General features: G+C 45.7%; 1 protein-coding gene across 2 annotated transcripts in view; it reads right to left on the bottom strand.

The window, feature by feature from the left end:
- Nucleotides 1–1285: 1285 nt before the first annotated feature.
- The window catches only part of grn (GATA binding protein grain), a 35914-nt gene continuing 19041 nt past the window's right edge, over nt 1286–18158 (bottom strand). For both annotated transcript variants that reach the window (XM_001358620.4, XM_033384383.1), the window contains exons 5-9: nt 15389–15534; nt 6752–6895; nt 3312–3498; nt 3017–3204; nt 1286–2878 (exon numbers count right to left, since the gene is read on the bottom strand). In XM_001358620.4, the coding sequence (XP_001358657.4) occupies nt 2852–2878; nt 3017–3204; nt 3312–3498; nt 6752–6895; nt 15389–15534 (692 nt within the window). In that variant the 3' untranslated portion in view covers nt 1286–2851. The remainder of the gene's footprint in view (nt 2879–3016; nt 3205–3311; nt 3499–6751; nt 6896–15388; nt 15535–18158) is intronic.

Here is an 18158-nt window from a genome sequence, read left to right as displayed (position 1 = left end):
ATTGAGGGACTGATTTTGATGCCTATTTCGAAATGAGGAAGTACCAAGCGGAAGAGATGTATCGCTTCCAGGGATTGTATTATAGAAGATAGTCTGGAGAATGCATCTCGAAAGAAGATTGAATTATTGGCATTATGTATTCGATTAGATCATTGGATTCTTTTGTAATTGTCTGTCCACATCGTTCAATTTTAATAAATTTCTTTACTTTTCGAACTTTGGCAGTCTAGGAATGAATTCATCTTCGAAATATCATAAAATCTTTCTAGCTGTAAACGAAAAAATGGTTAAAATACTTACATTGAGTCAAGGGTATCTCGACCACCAAACATTCCATTCGTTTCACTGATCTTTCCCTTCCTTTGATTATTTTTTTCATACAACACTTCCATTAACGCCCTGCACTGTCCAGCCAGAGATATATGCCTCAATAACTGAACAATACGGACTTGCTTGGCTGCCTTTCTGCTTCGCAGCGTGCCGTGCACTTAATTGTTGTCCCAATTACTGCATTGCCATGAGATATATGAGATATATCCGGCCGATAGCTGCGTATTTATATTATTGTTTGCAATTGGGAAAATTGATAATCGCGAACAAACAAATAAAAAACCTTTGGCAAGGTGCAGCGGAAACGGATGCCGGGGCGACAAAAGCCTAATGGGGTCATCATTGCATATTGCTCGGCTGGTTAGGGGTCTGTAATGGGTAGCAGACACGCGTTGGCCATCATTAATCTGAGATCTGAGTGGAGTTCCCATAGCTCGAGTCTGTGACGATCTGCTTTTTGAGACCTAGAACATAACTCGGTTGAGGTTTCGTAGCCTGCGCATTCAGATTCAAGTACAAAAGACTTAGGCAACAAACTTGGCCGCTGCTGAGTAGCTCTGGTGCTCTGCGGCGCTGTTCTTGTGGCAGAACATGCCATTTCACGCCTCCAAACAACTCATAATTCAAGCGTTCAATGGCCAGGCAACGAATGCTGCATAACAAATGACCAACACAGAACAGAACCGAACCCAGAAGAACCCCCAATTGAAGCACGTTTCTGGTGTACCGAAAGACGCATCGAAATTTAAAGACCGATTCATGAGCATAAATGGCCATTATGAAGACATCATTGTGGGGCCAGCTCTGGCTCAGGGGGATTTATTACCAAACCAAACCAATTTCGATTTTCGACTTTCGAGTTTCGAGTTTCGATTTTGTGTCCACTCATCCGGCGGCAATTAATCATCTTCAGTTACCGTTCTCAATTAGAATCGTTTGCTTTGTATTTTTCGTATTTTATGTATATTTGTTTCTTCATAAATTACTTTTATTTATTTTTATGATTTTTTTTTTTGTTTGTTGGATTTTTCTGGTGATTGCCATTAAGTTTAGTACAATTTTCCATTTGATTTTTGTTTGTTTTTGTTTTGTTTTCTTTTTCGATTTTAAATAAACATTATCTTGCTTGGTTTTTGTGTATATTCAACTATCAATATGGCCAAATTACAATACATTTATCGCTTATCATACATATTTATAGCTCTATATACTATATATGTATAGTTATGTATATCGTAGTGGGGGACATAAATTAGGGTTACGACTAAACCGGCTTTATACACAGAACTTAGGGGTATACATGGTTAGGATTTGCTCTCTTTTTTTAGGTTTTCGCTTTTTCTGGCTTTTGCTAAAATTATACAAAAATTGCTAACAAATGTATTTTACAAATTGCCATTAACATTTAATTTAATTTAATTTAATTAAATTTAGTACTTTATGTTTATCTCTATGCATTAATGTGTGTGTTTTGTGTATATATTTTTAAGACTTAGGTTTAAACATTGAACATTTAAGTGTGTGTGTGTTTCTTGTTAGTTAAAAGTTGGGTGCTGCCCCGGCCCTGGCTCTTTGAAATATTTATATATTTTCTGATTTTCGATTTAGTTATTTTTTAAATTTATTTTACAATGGCTAAGGGCGCCGCTCCCTAGTGAATATTTATATTTATGTATATATAGATTTTAATTTTTTGTTTATCACGTCTGTTTTGTTTAGAGTCTAAGAATTTAACTAGTTTACAGTAGGCATACGCTATAAAGTATTTCGTGCAATTTTCAATTGCATTCCGCGAATTAGGACAATCGTCTTTCGTTTTGTTTTCAACTTTCATACAAAACTCTATTCTCTTCTTTTGGACGTGCGTTGTAACGGTGTTTGTCTGCTTTTTTTTTTAGCAGTAATTTTTAGTTCTCTATGTGCTTGATTTTTCTCACTTTTATATATACACAATAAATATTTATGCAACTTCCTTCCCTCTTTCCCTCTCCATATCCATCTCCCTCTCGTTTCTGTTTCTGTTTCGTTTTGTTTTTTATGGCAGTTCATAAAGGACAATTGAATACGCTGAGAGAAATTAAATTAATTAAGCGAAATATGAAACAGAGAAGCCATAAAGGCGAAAATAAAATACAAATAAATGTGCAGCCCTTTAATTAATTTTAATGGGTGTTTTTTTTTTGTTTTTGTTATTATTGCCGGCTTTGCTCGGCTCGGCTCGGAGTCCGGTCCGGTTCGACAGCAACAAAACGAAAGCTTAAATAATTAAAAATTGCACGCAATGTTTACAATTAGGAAAAACCAGCGCCTGGGCATCATTGGCATTGGCACACCCGGACACCCGCACATACCATCCACACATATGTGTGGATCTCAAGTGCTAAGAGCGGACGGGCTGTCCAGGGCTGGCTGTCAAGGAGTCCTCAGTTTGGCATTGTGTTTGTTGTATTTGTTGCATCTGGTTTGCTTCTCATTTGTGGCATTAACTGAACAGATTATTGTTCAAGTTATTACCGCTCCATCACGTATAGTCTGTGCGCCAGGTGCCCTACAAGAGAGTGAGCGAGAGAGAGAGCAGAGAGATAGTAAAACATTAGTAAGAAAGCTCTCAATGGAATCCACTCGCAAGGCAGAGCTTTGCCGAAGCCTTGAGTGTGTTAAGCTGCTCCTTCGTGGGAGTACTCACCATTGAGCTGAGTCCCAAGTGATAGGGCTGCGAGTGCGGCACAACACCGCCGCCCAGAGAACCGGCGGTGGAGAAGCCTCCCTGCAGCCCACTAGATGCCCCCAAGGCGCCCATGCCGCCGGTATACCAGCTGCCATGCATATGCGCATGCGCCGGATGCAATCCACTCGAAAGGTGTCCATGTTGCGCTAAAGAGAGAGAGAGAGAAACAAATAAAGAGAGAAGGCGTTAGTATGAGTGACAACCGTTTAATTGGCGCTGTAGCTGCAGTTGTAGCTGCAGAGAAGATGCTTACCCATGGAGGCAGAGAAGCCGCCGCCGAAGCCCTTCGATGGGTCCAGAGGCTTGAAATCGCCCATGCCCAGATGGCCGCCCATCGGCAGACAGCCGCCGCCCAGACCCTTCTTCTTCTTGGACTTGGAGCTCAGCTTGCGGTTACGCGTCTGTATGCCCTCCTTCTTCATGGTGAGCGGACGATTGACCTGCAAAAAGTAGGGGAAAAAATAGAGGTGAAAACTTTTGTGCGGGAAAATCAATAAAGGAAAAAACTCGGCGTCTGACCACTAAAATGGGTCAAATTTATGCAAATTCATGGACCGGAAATGCCGCTAGCTGCACACGCTGTCTGTTGCAGTTGCAACTACCAGGAGTTGGGGGTGCCATGTGTATGTGAGTGAGTGTCTGTGCGCCTGTGAGAGTGCAACCGGGAAGTGAAAATGAAGTATTACAAGCATTTCTACACGATCAGATAAGCGACATTTGCGAATGCGATTAGTTGGCGCTGATAGCGCTGCCAACGGCACCCGGGCAACTTTTTTGTGCCCTCCCCCTTTCGGTTCTCTCTTTCGCTACAGCGCTGCTGTTGTCGTAGTGTAGTCTTCCCTTGGCCAATGCCATTGTTGCTGCTTCTGCTGCTGCTTGTGCTGCTGCTGCTGGGCTCTCTTCATATGCAATGCCTTATCACTTGCGAACATCTAAGCGGCAGCATGCGCTTCATTGCGCTACAATTACAATATTGAGTTACCCTATTCCCAGCAACAACACCAGTGGAAGAGGCAGGAGCCGAAGCTTTAGATACCCTAGCAGATTCATTGTTCCTATGGCAGCTTTACTTGTATATTACAGTGCAGCGAAAACAAGGTTCTGGGCTCAGTTTTAGATATAAACCCCAGTGGGACACCAAAATTATAGGCCTCATATCCCCTGCAAGGGTATAGCAACAGAAGCAGAGCAGAAGGAGGAGCGGCGCCGCCGCAGCAGCAGCAGCAGCAATGACAAAAGGAAAGAAAGAAATGTTACATTACAAAGAGCGAGCGACAAAGAGAGCCAGAATAGGGCTCTTGGGCTCTCCCGTACCTGGGCGTGAATTATACGACATTGTTTGTGCCTTTTTTTTTGCCCTTGCAAAAGCAAACACAGAGAAATTGTTAAATTGTTGGGACATAGAAAGAGAGGAGTTCTGAAGAGCCGAGATTTGAGTGCATTTCGGAGGGTTGATCATGATTGTCCCGTCCCAACAAACGTATCACTTACAAGGTCGGATGAGGATGAGGATGGGGAAAGGGGAGTGTACGTTGAACAAAAACTGTATCAAGATCACTTAGCGAGATCGGCAGCGGCGGCACAGCCCACGTAATTGATAGTCTCTCTAGCGTTTAGCGCAAATTGTGGCAATTAGCAAGTCGGCAGCTGCGCTTAAGCTTTAATTGATATGCAGCAACAAAGCATAAAGTTGTTAATGCACACAGGCCCTGATCATTAGGGAATTCGCAGGAAAATGCACTCTCGCCCGGGGAGCAGCAGCATCTGCAGATTAACTTTTTTATGCATAAAATCTAAATCGAGCGTGGAGCGCACACACGCGCCGCTGCAGTTGACTTGCAATGTGACAGCAGCCCACCCACATCACATCCACCATCCACACCATCCATACCATCCACACCACACAGTCCACTCGCACACTCTTGCACACAGAATGCAAGCCCGAAGCGAGACAGAGACACTGCCCTGTTGTCGGCAAATTGTGTGAGACGTGTGTGTTGGAGGGGGTCAGAGCGAGACGGCGCCAGACTGCAGCCCGGCCGCCGGCCGCCGGGCACCGTTAGGTCACCTTTATGAGTTATTGTCCAGGACACACACTCTCCCAGACGGTACACAGCGGGCATCGCATCGCATCGCATCTCTCTCTTGCTCCTCGCGATAAGCAGAGATAAAGATTACGAGTATCGGGCGATGCTCAGCAATTGTCTCATTTGCTGTTAATTAACATGATGAGGCTCACAGTTCCAGGGAACTGCCAGCAGATGGCAGATAACGGACAGAAGATTTAGCAAGTGTGCGGAAAGGCGAACGAAGAAGAGCGAGCACTCGCACTCGCACTCCCCATAGGGGAATAAATCCGGGGCGGGGAGGGGAAAGTGCTCCTAGCCAGACTTTACTGTACGGCAACATTTCCATAAAATGTGCCAATCACTTGGGCTCGCAGAGAGGCCCACACAGGCGACCGGGCCGAATAGCAAACGAATTGAATTGAAATGAACTGCGAGGCAGAAAGGGGCAGCAATAGATACGGGGAGACCGAGCGAGAGATCGAGAGAGATGGAAATAGCTACAAAAATGTGCGCTGATTGGCATCTTATCGCGATGGGCCACTGTCCAATTGACGGGAAAATGCTCGCAAAAATACATTTCGCTGTAAGAAAAGCCACCCAAAGTGCACATACATACATGCAAAGTTTGTTTTTTCTTCTCTTCCCGCAGTCTCAAATCAGATTAGCGAAAATGGAGCACTCTTTGATATTTGCCTTTTATGGCCGGGCTCAATTAAAAATATTTCGCCTTTGCCGATAGCCATCGAAGTGCAGTTTTCCCCCATGTGGCAAGTGGCAGGCGGCAGGCCGCAACTTAATTAGTTTTCCCAGCCGAGTATCGGAGAGACAGTGGGGCCAGACAGGGACAGGTGGCCCATCACTTAGGGGCCACTGACATGTAAATGTGCCAAAAGTTCAGCCGCAAAACTCATTAAAAACTCGCCTCGGGAAAGCACAAAGTTTTAGAAAAACGAAGATGGAGGACGACGTAAAGAAAAAGGGCCAAAAAGGAAAGAAAAACTTGGGCTTATCCCCTGAAAAGCGTGGCTAATGAATATTTAATAAGAATGCAGGAATGGGGGAATGGGGGGAAATAACATTATTCAATCCACTGCAGTTTAGCTGGTGCTCGATTACATAAATTACCCTGATTCGTAGCGAAAAGGGGGAGATGGTCCCTGCATCCTGCCACGCGTTGGCCATAACCGAAATCTGGGAAAAGCTTATCGCATTTTCACAGCCAAACACCAGAGCAGACGCTTATCGCCGTCGCAGGGGTGCCGGGGTGCTGCCCATTGAGTGGTTGAGGGTGGTTGGTGGCTGGCTGGCTAACTGGCATCTTTACATAATCATCAGCCATTCATCACGAGGGGTGCAACCTGCTGGGGCAACAAATGAAGAAGCTAAACGGAAGGGCCACCACCCCCCGGGTGGGAGGACACTTCATTTTTGTCACATTTAATCTGTGTTCCCGTCCGACACTTATGGAATGGTGTGATCCACACGGGGGGAGGGTTAAATGTGGCATGAAATCGCTTAAATCGTAAATCGATGACTGGTTGTATGGGGGGTGGTGGGAATGGCTAATGTTTCCGATGACCAGTGATCTATGGATGGGTTGGAATATCTTTAAAAATGTACTTACATTGTGCAGCTTGTAGTACAATCCGCAGGCGTTGCAGACGGGCTCGCCGCTGGCGTTCCGCCGCCAAAGGGTTGTGGTTGTGGTCTTGCAATTGGCGCAGGATGTGCCCGCCCGCTTGGCCGCACTCTGCAGCGACTGCAGGGTCTGCAAAATAGAAGGAAACAAAGTAAAGGGTTACTTAAGGATATCCTCTGGTTAGACTACTTCCTCCAAATTGATTATGCTAATGCCAAAGTTCGATCAGCTAATTGAACAGCGCCAAAACTAACGCACAGCGCCCATACAGTGCCCGTATAACCACTCTGGCTCTGACCAGGTCCCAAACAAAGTTGCTCAACACGCCGGGCAACAGCATTTTTTAAATGGCATACCAAAAGCAAACCCATGCCCAAGCCCTCACTCCAGAGGCTCCTCGGCTCCAACTCCAACTCCAACTCCAGGCTGGGCCCAAGGCTGGGGCCTTCGACTTGGGTTAACAGCAGCATCAATTCATTAAAATGACAATTTTTACAAAACTGCCCAAAAACAACAGCAGCAACAACAACAGCAACAACAACAGCAACAGCAACAAGGAGGGATCATATCTGTGCCACGCTTAAATTTCCACGAATTGGCTACAAGAACTCAGAACCAAAGAACCCACGAGAGGAGAACGAAGAACGAAGAGCCCAAAAACCCAGATCCCTCTTGGATCGCCCCCCACTCCAGAGTGCCCCAGCAGCAGCAGCAGCAGCAGCAGCAGCACACTCTGTGGCACAAACTTTGTCTGCGTTTTGGTCTTCGTTATAGCGTACCCTGCCCCCCGGCCGGACCTGGTAACTCCACAGCCTGCTGTGCTGCGAGTACGTACGTGTGTATACCCTTCCAGCCATCCAGTTGTGGGTCTTGTTCGGGCTGCTGCTGGTACAACACATGGCTACGAGGCCTTAAACTGGCGTTGATCATGTTTGACTTTGATTTTTAATTGTTGCCTCTGCCTCAGCTCCAACCCAAGCCCCAGTTCCAGCTACAGCTTCAGCTTCAGCTCTGGGCCGATCTCGATCTCGATCTGTTTAGGTCTGTGTCTCACCTGTTCTCGATTTGGCGATTAACATAAATCAGAGGTCATATGGCAAGGGCCCCTCTATCTACCCCTACCCCTACCCCCGCCCTGCCCCACTATATCTTTATCTTTGCTTTGGTTTGGTTTTGCTTTGGGTGTCTGCATTTTTCTTCTCTTTTTTTTGTTGGTGGCACTGTCGTGTGTTAACGAGCTTGTAACATTTTCAACCAAATGCGAAAAAGTGAGAAATTCAAAATTAATTTCAACGCCTACAAGACGGGAAAGAGAGGTATAGCCAGAGAGAGACACAGAGAGACACACAGAGATCCAAACTGGAAGTTTTGTGGTAATTATGTGGAGACTCTTGGACCAGACTTTAGCGAGGACATGGCCAAAATGCTTAAGCGTATATAAATTAAGTTGTTAACATGACAATGCAACAAAACACCACAGAAAGCGAGAGGGCGGGAGATAGGGTGACAAACAGGATCGCCAGTTCGCATTCCATTCCCATTCCAACTGGTTTCGATCTGGGATCTGGGATCTGGGATCCGGAGTGGGTGTGACAACTTCTGTTGGCCAACAGTGTCAATTCAATCAGGCTTGTCCGCCCTAACCTAAAGAGCAGCAAACATAACCTCAATTTCAGCAAACATAACCTCACAAAGGCAACATAACCTCAACAAGAATCACAAAGCAAATCACATAAATCAATGTCAATGCAAACAGAGTGAGAGTGAGCCAGAGCGAGAGCGCGAGAGAATGGTGGGGAGCGGTAGATGATGGGAAAATTGACAAACTGTCAGACATTGACAGGCGTTTGGGGTTTAATTGAAATGCAAAAAGCGCAAGCGCCAAAACAACAAAAGCAACAAAAGCAACAATCGCACAAAACAAGATGGCGCTTGCGATTAATAACAAAAGCACGGCACATAAGTGCCGTGTGTGTGTGTGTGTGTGTGTGTGTGTGTGCTCTCCTACGTGAGTATGAGTGCGCTTGTAGTTGCTTTTGTTGCACGAGATGTTGCCCATAAATTGTGATTTATCAATGCATGACAAAATGCGTTTGCATTGTTGGGGCTGTGACTTTTTGCTCTCACTGTTTCTGCTGCTGCTGCTGCTGCTCTCATACCCTTGACGAGGGTCTGACGATTTTGAAATGCAGAAAGGAACGTATCTTTGACTGTTTTGAAGAACCAGAAGTAACACTTTGGCTGCCACATGGATTATGGATTATATGCCCCTCCCAGGGTATCCAAATCCGTCATTGTTCTCTCCCTTGGCTACTGTTGTTGTTGGGCACTCCAGCGGACACTTTGATTTATATTTTTTGACCATTCCCACAAAATGGTCGCCTCTTTTTCAGTTGCTGTTGTTTTTTTCTGTCTCATATTTCTCTGAAGCTTTTGTTGTTTTATGCAAATTTCGTTTTCATTTTCAGGAACACTCGCACAAAAACATTTAAATATTTAATTGTAAGTAAAACATAGAGTGGCCCCAGAGCAGAAGGGCAGCAGCATTACGAGTGGGTGTGTGGGTGGCAGAGTAAATATGTACAAAGTAAATATATTTCCACCTCCAACTCCACCCACCGCCTCCACTGGCGTCTCTTCTTCTGCTTTTCTATTTATTGCGCAGCTTTTGTGCGCTCTCTTTTGAGCAGGGCAATGGCAATGCCCTTTGCCATCTCAGATACGCAACGGGACACAGTCAAGATGGCAAGCCAAGAGCGAGAAGGAGGGATGGACAGAGCGGGATAGAGTGGGAGGGAGGCAGAGAGTGAGTAGATGTAACAGTCTTATCTCAGTGTAACATCTTTCACTTGCGGGCAGAGAGTGAGGCTATCTCTCTCTCTCTCTCTCTCTCTCTATCTCTGTTGGGGACATTTTATCAACTCATTTTTTTTTTTGTTCGCTTTTCTACTTCTTTCGTTATCTAACAAAACATTCATTAAATTTTTCGCAGTCGCTTCTGCTGCTGCTTCTGCTTCTGCTGGTGGCAACCCTCAGCCAGGGCTTAGAGCGCATGGCCGCCCCCTTTCTGGGGGTTGTTTTGGAGCCTCCCCTCCCCAGGGAAGATGGCAAAAAGATAGCGGGCAGAAAATTTCTATATCTGATGCTGTACAAAGGGGCAGAAGGACCCAACAAAATGGGGCTGATGCGGGCCGGAAGGGGCTGGCTGGAGGATGGAGGCTGGAGGCCTGTGTCTGGCACATAACAGTTACATTTACAACGGGAAATGTGTACCGCTTTGTGTGTGTGTGTGTGTGTGTGCGGGTCTCTTTCTGTGTGTGTTTGTCTGACTGTGAAATTTAATTTAAAAATTCAAATTTTATTGGCCCAGAGGAAAATGTTTCCTTGTGGGCCTCATCCTAGCTCTCTCTGTCCTTCTCTTCTTCTTCGCTCTGAGTTTTTCGTGTGGTATTTTTTTGTATAATTCTGTCCGATTAGATCTGCCCACTTTCTGCTTTTCTCCTTCTAGAGTATTTTTGACATTTCTTTCGTATTCTTCGTATCATTATTTTCCTTAAGGCCTATCAACTATGCCTCTTCATTTCTTTTTCCTTAAAATTCTACTGATATTTTGGTATTTTTTCTGGTATACTATACATATGTTTTAGGGACTTGTATGAATAGGCTACCGAATTGATTCGGAAGGTCGCACAAAAATGTCTGATAGATCCGAAAATTTCGGTTTTGTTTTCACGCTCACTTTCCATCGAATTTGAGCGAAGGACCTGCCTGATTCTGACCATTAAAGAAGCGTGAATATAGCTGTGACTCTATGAATACTGTGGACTCATGCAGAGCTCTAATATGTGCCCATTCCCCACATCTCTTTATGATCTCATCTTTAAACAGTATTCCTAACGTTTCATTTGGTATTTTCGTAACATTCCGTTTCATTTCCTTATCCCTATTCTCTGGCTCTGCAGCTGTTCCTTGAAGGCGGTTCCCAAAAGGAGGCGTCTCTCGGTTCAGGTTAGGGTATTTGTGTGAAGTTTCTGCTACTCGGGTCTCTCCTTGCTATCCGGCTAATTTGACTAATTAAAACATCAGCTTAGCTCATTTCCATGCTCGGGACGCAGTCGCAGCCGCAGCCACACAGCCGCGGCACGAAACTGTTGCTAAAAATCACACCTGCCCCGCCGGAGTGGAGGTAAAAAATCAATAAAATGGTTTATGGCCAGCAAACAGAAACAAGCCATTAATGTCGCTCATTAATGCGGCTCAATGAATTTTACGAGCTTGCAGGGGGACGGAGGGGGGAATACCTGCGGAAAGCCAAAAGGTGAAGGCTCTTTGAGTCGAGCTTGTCGTTTGGAAATGTCTAAAATCCCACATTGGTATTCGCAGGAGGCGCCAGTGCAGGTCCAGCTACACTGAGAGAAAGGAAGAGTGATTGGCAAGGAAAAAAACCATTGAACATGTGAGGAAATTGCCGTAGAAACACCTCAAACACTCACTTCCAGCAATAAAAATGGAAATCTCATCAATTTCGTGGAGTGCCTGACAAAGGTAACAGACTAGACTTGCAACAGACTGTCGACTACGCCTAGCTGGTCCCATTGGAGGGCATAAGAATCGTCATTAATATTTGTCACCGGCCATTGAATGGGGGGCCCGGGAACACAGTCCGGGCACAGTCCAAATAAATTATGGAACCAGCCACGAGGCAAGGTGGAGCCTAGTCACTGGCCACTGGGCGCTGGCCACTGCCCACCAAAATGAATGTTTCCCAGACACGCGCACAGCCCCAGCCCCCGACCGCGACCCCTGGGACTGCGTGTTCGTTGTCTGTAAATGGAAAAAGGGTTAGAAAGTGCACTGGCAACCCTCAACCCTGTCCCTCGGGTGGGGGGAAACCTGTGCAAAATTATGCATTTGCATATTAAACAGTCACCATAAATTTCTTTAGGGGGTGGCCTACAGAAAGGGGGCACCGCGCTGGCCAAAAAGCGAAAGCACTGGCTGAATTCCCACTTAACAAGGCAGCGAAACAAAAAAAGGGAAGAAAAGGTCCCTAACTCTTTGGGCCTTAATCATCTGCGGAGTGCCTGGCAACCCTTTCGCTGGACCTGCCTTTGAGCCTGCGTTTGAGCCTCTTTCATTATTATTATGGGCACGCCCCGTTTTTGCTGCGTTGCGCTTCATATCGTTAATTTTTAATTGATCTGCGAGGCTGCCACAGCAGCCACAACAGCAACAACAGCAACAAACTGTTGCAGCAGCCCCAGCCCCAGCCCCAGCCACAGCCCCAGCCCCAGCCTCAGACCCAGTACCTCTGATCAGGTCTCTGAGCCCAGGGCCTTCTGTGTTTTTTCAAGTGCATTTTAATAACATTAGCCTCCCGCTTAACAAGATCCTAGCGCCCCAATAAACAAAAAGCCCAGGCAAAAAGAAAGAAACAAAATCTTAATGCTCTCGATTGCGTATACGCCCCGTTTTGGGGCAGTTGATGAAGAAGCAGCCACGTGCATTGAACTTTTACTTCGAGCCCTTCTCTGTCTTTTCTGCTTTAGTTTTGATTTGGCTGTCGTTCGTTTATCGATCGTCCTCGTCTCCGGGATCCTCGGCATTCGATTTGGGAGCGTCAGAAAGAGCGATTTTTCCCACGCCAACAAGGATGGGATGGGATGGGATGGTATGGAATGGGTTCGGTTGGAGGGGATGCCACAGCTGGCCCCAAAAAAAATGTGTTAATTAGTTTTCTCCCTCTACCTATTTGTACAGCCACTGCCTGTCCTTCTGAGCTTCTAGCTTGATCGCTTTCTTTCTTAAAGGTCAGCCTTTTACAGCCCGCTAAGAGGTCGTTGATCAACATAGTCTACGATATGGTAAGAGCCTGTATATCTTGGTAACTCTTGGTGGAATTCCATGAGCTTCATTTTGACTTTCATTCGGATTTTATTTATCTTTCCCGCTGCGCTGCATTTAATCATTTTGCATTTGTTTATGGATGTTGAGTTGTTAGCGTTGAAATACGCCTTCGGATTAATAATTAATTAAGCTCTGAGCTTGATTTGTTTTTCTTTCTAGCTAAATGCATATTTAATCGATTGTGTCAAGTGTTGATGGGTTTATTGTTTAACTATTTCTAAATGGATATGGCGGCTTTTGTGGTTTTGTTTTTTATTTGCCTGTGACATAAGACAATGTAATAAGCATACAAATAAATGTTTTGTACATTCATCCTTTGCTTCTTTTGTTGTATTGCCTGACGTGGCCGTCGTTTTGTTCAATTTACTGTGTGAAAATTCGCATAAATTAAGTGCAACAGCGGCAGCAGCAGCAGCAGCAACTGAGGCATAAATATTATGCAAAATGCAAGCGCCAAGCCCCTTTCCCCTCACACACACACACACATGTGCTGGTTTATAAGTCACGATCTCTGAGATGAGCAGCTGCCTCGCCTGACCCCAGCCACATTTGTGTTCTTTGACGACTGGCGGATTTAACATGGATCGGCAATTAGCCATAGCTTGAAAACAAAACACGTTTATCTGGACAGTGCGTCTCGAGATTGTAAGACAAATGTTGGCAAATCAATAAGATAATCGAGAAGAATGGAGGTCTGTTAGTGCTGAACTGCACTGTCTATAAGGTCACCCGCATACGCCCTGCCAAATGTGACAAATCCCCATCAAGGCTGGAACCAAAGGCTAGGCTCCCCTCCCCGCCTCCCCCTTAGAGCCAGGGGGCAGCAGTACAGAAAAAGCGAAAACAAAGCGAAACTTTAACGCTTATAAAAGCGTTTTTTTTGGGCCTTATAATTAAATGCAATAATTGCGTTGCCAGCGGGCTGCTTAGCCAGTTCGGTTTGGCTCGGGCTTGGGCCCGGGCCCGGGCCGGGCCAACACAAAAGCAGAACAACAGCGAAACAACTGGAAAACATATGTAAGCGAACGGGGCCCAGAAACTCAGAAACTCAGAAACTCTGAAACCGAAACTGAAACCGAAACTGAGTTGCAGGCTAAAATACATAAATTAAAAATTTGCATTGTTCTGTTTCTGTTTCAGCAACAACAGCCGCCACCACGCTGGATCCCCAAAGAGGCAAACCGAAAGAATTTTGCTGGCAAAAGAGTAACGACTTGTTGACTGTTTTCATACAATTCGGAAAGTTAATTAAAGGCGGCCCCAAAGCAGACAATGAGATCCCCTACCCTTGGACTATCCTTGGACCCCCGAAAGCCCCTTGGACCCTTCTGGCAGTGAGGGGCAGGTGCAGCCAGCATCCACTCAACTTTGTATGCAAAACTCAAACAAAACTTGACCCTCTCTGATCGCTGCGGCGACTGGCGGACGAATACAGAATCAATACAATTGCCACCCAAAGAGTTTTGGCCAACAAAATCAATGGTCAGCCTCCAGCCTCGGGGGGGAGCAGAAGGGCCAACAGTGGAGCCCAGCTAAACAATTGAATTGCATTTCAAGCAGCTAAAGGACATTTGATGTTGATGGGCCGCATCCTGTGCTGCAAAACTGAGCCAAGGAGAGGGCAAAGAGCAGGCAGTGGTGAGGGGTGTGGGGTGAGGAGCTGGCTGTGTGGCAGAGACCCCCTTGGCCAGAGCCATAAGTCAGCTGAGTGCCACATAAATTTTAATTTGTTGCATATTTTGTCAACGAAAAAATCAACAAACAAACACTTTTCGATCAGAGAAAGAGAGAGAGAGAGAGAGAGAGAGAGGCAGTGCCCCACCAGAGGATGGAGCTGCTCTCCAGCTGTGAATTTCTTGGGAATTCCCTCTCGAGCCACGTCACAGAGGAGCTGCTTAACAGAGTGGCAGGGAGGCAGAGCGGGGCGCAATAATGGTTTATTTATGTTAATGTTATGCAATCAAAATGCATACGATTTAAATGCCAATAAAAAATCAACGCCAAGCCAGCGTTTAACAGTTTGGTTGTTCATGTGGTTGTTCAGGTTGTTGTTTGTGGTTGTTAAGGCTGTTGCCTGCCTTTTTACGCATCTTTAATAGACCAATTTTTTGTGCGGCTGAACGTTCCCCGTCTCTGTCGCTCCCCCGCTCGACGTTCGTTGCCTAAGTCTTTCGTTGACTGGCGCCTGCGACACACACGGGGTTACCATATGCTCGTATATTTCCAATAGTTTGTTGCTGCTGCTCTTTAGACCCACACACTTACACACACTCGACCGGGACTCGACTCGACTCTGCGGCTGGCTGGCTGGCTGGCTGCTGTCTGATTATGTTTTTAGTGCGCTAAGTGATAATGATGATGCACCTCGATCGTTATCAAGTCAGCCTCCAAATCAAAACCATTTTTTCCATTTTTCCCATGCTAAATGCAATCAGTGTGCGTCTGTGGAATGGTGAGGGTCGCTGGTTGTCTCTGTCTCTGGATCTGGTTCCCGGAATCGTACGAGTATTATGACATTTGAGAACTTTCACGCTGCTTTTTATGACCCTTGGCGACAGAAACGTGCCCCAAGATGGATGCTCATGTGCAGCGATTTCCCAGGAATCTCTCTCTCTCTCTCTTTCTCTCTCTCTCTGCAGTTGCTGAATTTATTAGTTAATTTGATGACGGAGCCCCGCGGTTTGGCCAAAAGTTATGGCTAGGTTAGGGACTTACCAGTCTTCGCTTTGGCTTGATCAGGGGTCGATTCTGGCCGTTCATCTTGTAGTATAGGCCACAGGCATTGCATAGATAGTGTCCCGTTCCATCGCGTCGCCACAGTGGCGTCGATGTGGCGCCACAGTTCACGCACTCGCGACCCTCTGCAAAAAATTAATGCACAAAACATGAAGATTATGAGAAATTAATCAAAATTAATGGAGCGATGGTTGGAAAAGTTTGCTGTTCTTATCTGCTATTTCTTATACACTGGAAAAAGTTGATGTTAGTTGATCTTAATTTATTTAAAATGTTAGTTCAAGGTTTATTATTATTATTTTGAATGGGAAACGAATATTGCATTGTTATGTGATGATCCTAAGCTCTTTTTGCCGTTCTGTAGTTCTGGTACATTCTGTGGTCAGACTTTCCTGTGGCACTGTGTTTGCCAATGTTGCAGCAACACCAACAACAAAGGGCCACATTTTTCAGCTGTTTCTCAGTCATTTTTATGTTTTTTTCTCTCTCTCGTGTTTTTTTCTTTCCTTTTTTTTTTTTGGTTGCTGGGCAAACGCATGGAAGCGGAAATGATGGATTCGCTGGGGTCGGGCTCTGTCTCCCTCTGTCGCTCTCGCTGTCTCCCCCGCTAAACTCCCTCGCTCTGTCCCGTTCCTTCACATTGCTCTCCATCTCTCTCGCTATCCCTTTCCATCACTGGGCTTCGACATTGCCTTTTGCTGACTTTACACATTTTAATTAAGCAGCGACTGTGGCAGAGGCCTGGGCAGCGGCAGTGGCAGCGGCAGCGGCAGCGCTGTCGTTTCGTTCTAGTGACTGCAGTTACGCGCTCTCTTGGGCGGCTCTCCCTCTCTTTAGGCTAACTGTAAGTCAGCCTCATTTGAATAAGTTTAGTCATAATTTGTAAGCAAAGTTGATTTGTCTCTCCAACACACACACACACACACATACAGAAAGGGTGTGGGTGGGAGAGAGATGAAGCTGCAAATGTAACGCGTTATTAACGTTCCATATTACAGTTGTCTTTGCTCTTCCGTCTGCTCTTCTTCCCCACTGCTCTACTCTTTTGCTCAACTCATTTAATGACGCCACTAAATGGGCTTCATTATTTCGGTTTTTGTGTTTAATGCTTATGCTTTTCCTTTTTTTTTGCCTTTGTCTCTGTTCTGTTTGCTTTGAAATTGAAATTTAGTCATAAAAGTGGTGCCCCCAACCCACGTTCCACACCCCCCCAAGCAGCAGCTACCATTAGCTATGCTAAAGAGAAAACTGAAAGATTTAACGCTACTTTTTGGAGCTTAACCCAGGGGCGTAATTAATTAACGGTGGGCTTTTTACATGGCCACATGAGCATAACTTTTTATTGAATATTAGCCCACTGGCCGGCCGCACCCAAAAAGGGGGTGGTGGGTCTTGGAGGAGTGTGGAGCGGGTGTTCGGCTCTCATTAAGTGCGTCGCCTGCCCAAATGCCATTAGGGGAATTCCAGTTGCGTTTTGATGACAGAACTTTAACGGTTATTCCTTTCATTTTTTGGTTTGGTTTGGCCTCACGTGATTTAGCTGCCGCTGTTGTCACACGTGTCCTGTCCCGTCCCGCACTGTCCTGGTCCGTCCTGGTTCGTCCTGTCCTCTGGCATGCCAAACATTTTGTTCTTGAGCTTTCAAAGAAATTAAATTAAACGCTCTGCGTGTCTCACTCACACTCCCACACTCTACACCCCCCCCCCCCCCCTGTCCCTCACAGCGTGTGGTCAAGTAATCTTTGTCCATCTGTCTCCCTCCTGTGCGCACAGCCAGAGGCGCGTTAAATAAACAGTTCATTTGTTTTCATTTAATCGCAAGTTTGCTCTGCTTTGGTTTTTTTTTGTGTTTGCTTTCCTCTCTTCACTCTCTTTTATCGTTCTCTGAGTACTTGCGGCGGCTTGACTTTTTTAATTGCCTCACATTTGGGTGCCGTTGGGTGTGCTCTACCCTTGGAGGGGGTATAATGATTTTTCGCTTGCCATTTTCTATCGTCCAGCTATGGAGTCTTTCTGGTTGATCCAGCAATCGAGGGTATCCCAATTGTCGATCTTCTAAGCTTTTATTCCCTCTCTGCTGTTGCTTTTGTCTTTGCGTTTGGCAAACTGCGTAACAAACGAAGGAAAGGAAGAGGGCCCCCGGCCGAAATTGCCGCCAATCAAACAGGCAACACCCCCTGAATTAAAACTGCATAAATTATGCGAGGGAAAAAAAGTTTCGTTTCGTTTCGCGAAACTGTTGAAGTCTGAAAATAGATGTGTGTTTGTTTTGTGCTTTCTTGAGAAATTTCCAATTGAATTTCTGCTCTGCCATTTTTATGTCCCTCCACTGTGCGCACACAAAAGCTCGCTCTCTCTCCCTGGCAAAAGTAACTGCAATTTTCTGACTAGCTATAATTCTCTCTCTGCCTGGCACTGTCTACAGGCTCATGCATATGCATGTCTGTCTCTGTCTCTGCTCCCTCTCGCACGCCTCTCACATCACACGCTTGGCACCTCCAACAGAAGCCGTTGAAAATTGAAAACTTTATGCATTTATTAGTTTGTCATAAAGCAGAACCGTACAGAAACAGAAACAGAACAGAAACAGAACAACGGAAGGCCATCGTCGAGTGTTTGTTGGTCTTTAACATTTAGCATAAAAGGGCTGGCCTCTTACAGATCTGCCTCCTCCCCCCTGCTCCTCCTCTTAGCTTGCAGCATATTAAGCCATAAAGTGTGGCCCGCTATTGTTGCTCTTCTGACTGTT

The sequence above is a fragment of the Drosophila pseudoobscura genome, chromosome 2 (genome assembly GCF_009870125.1).
Source record: "Drosophila pseudoobscura strain MV-25-SWS-2005 chromosome 2, UCI_Dpse_MV25, whole genome shotgun sequence".
In the NCBI taxonomy this organism is placed as follows: Eukaryota; Metazoa; Arthropoda; class Insecta; order Diptera; family Drosophilidae; genus Drosophila; species Drosophila pseudoobscura.
This window is presented reverse-complemented; position numbering and strand designations above follow the sequence as displayed.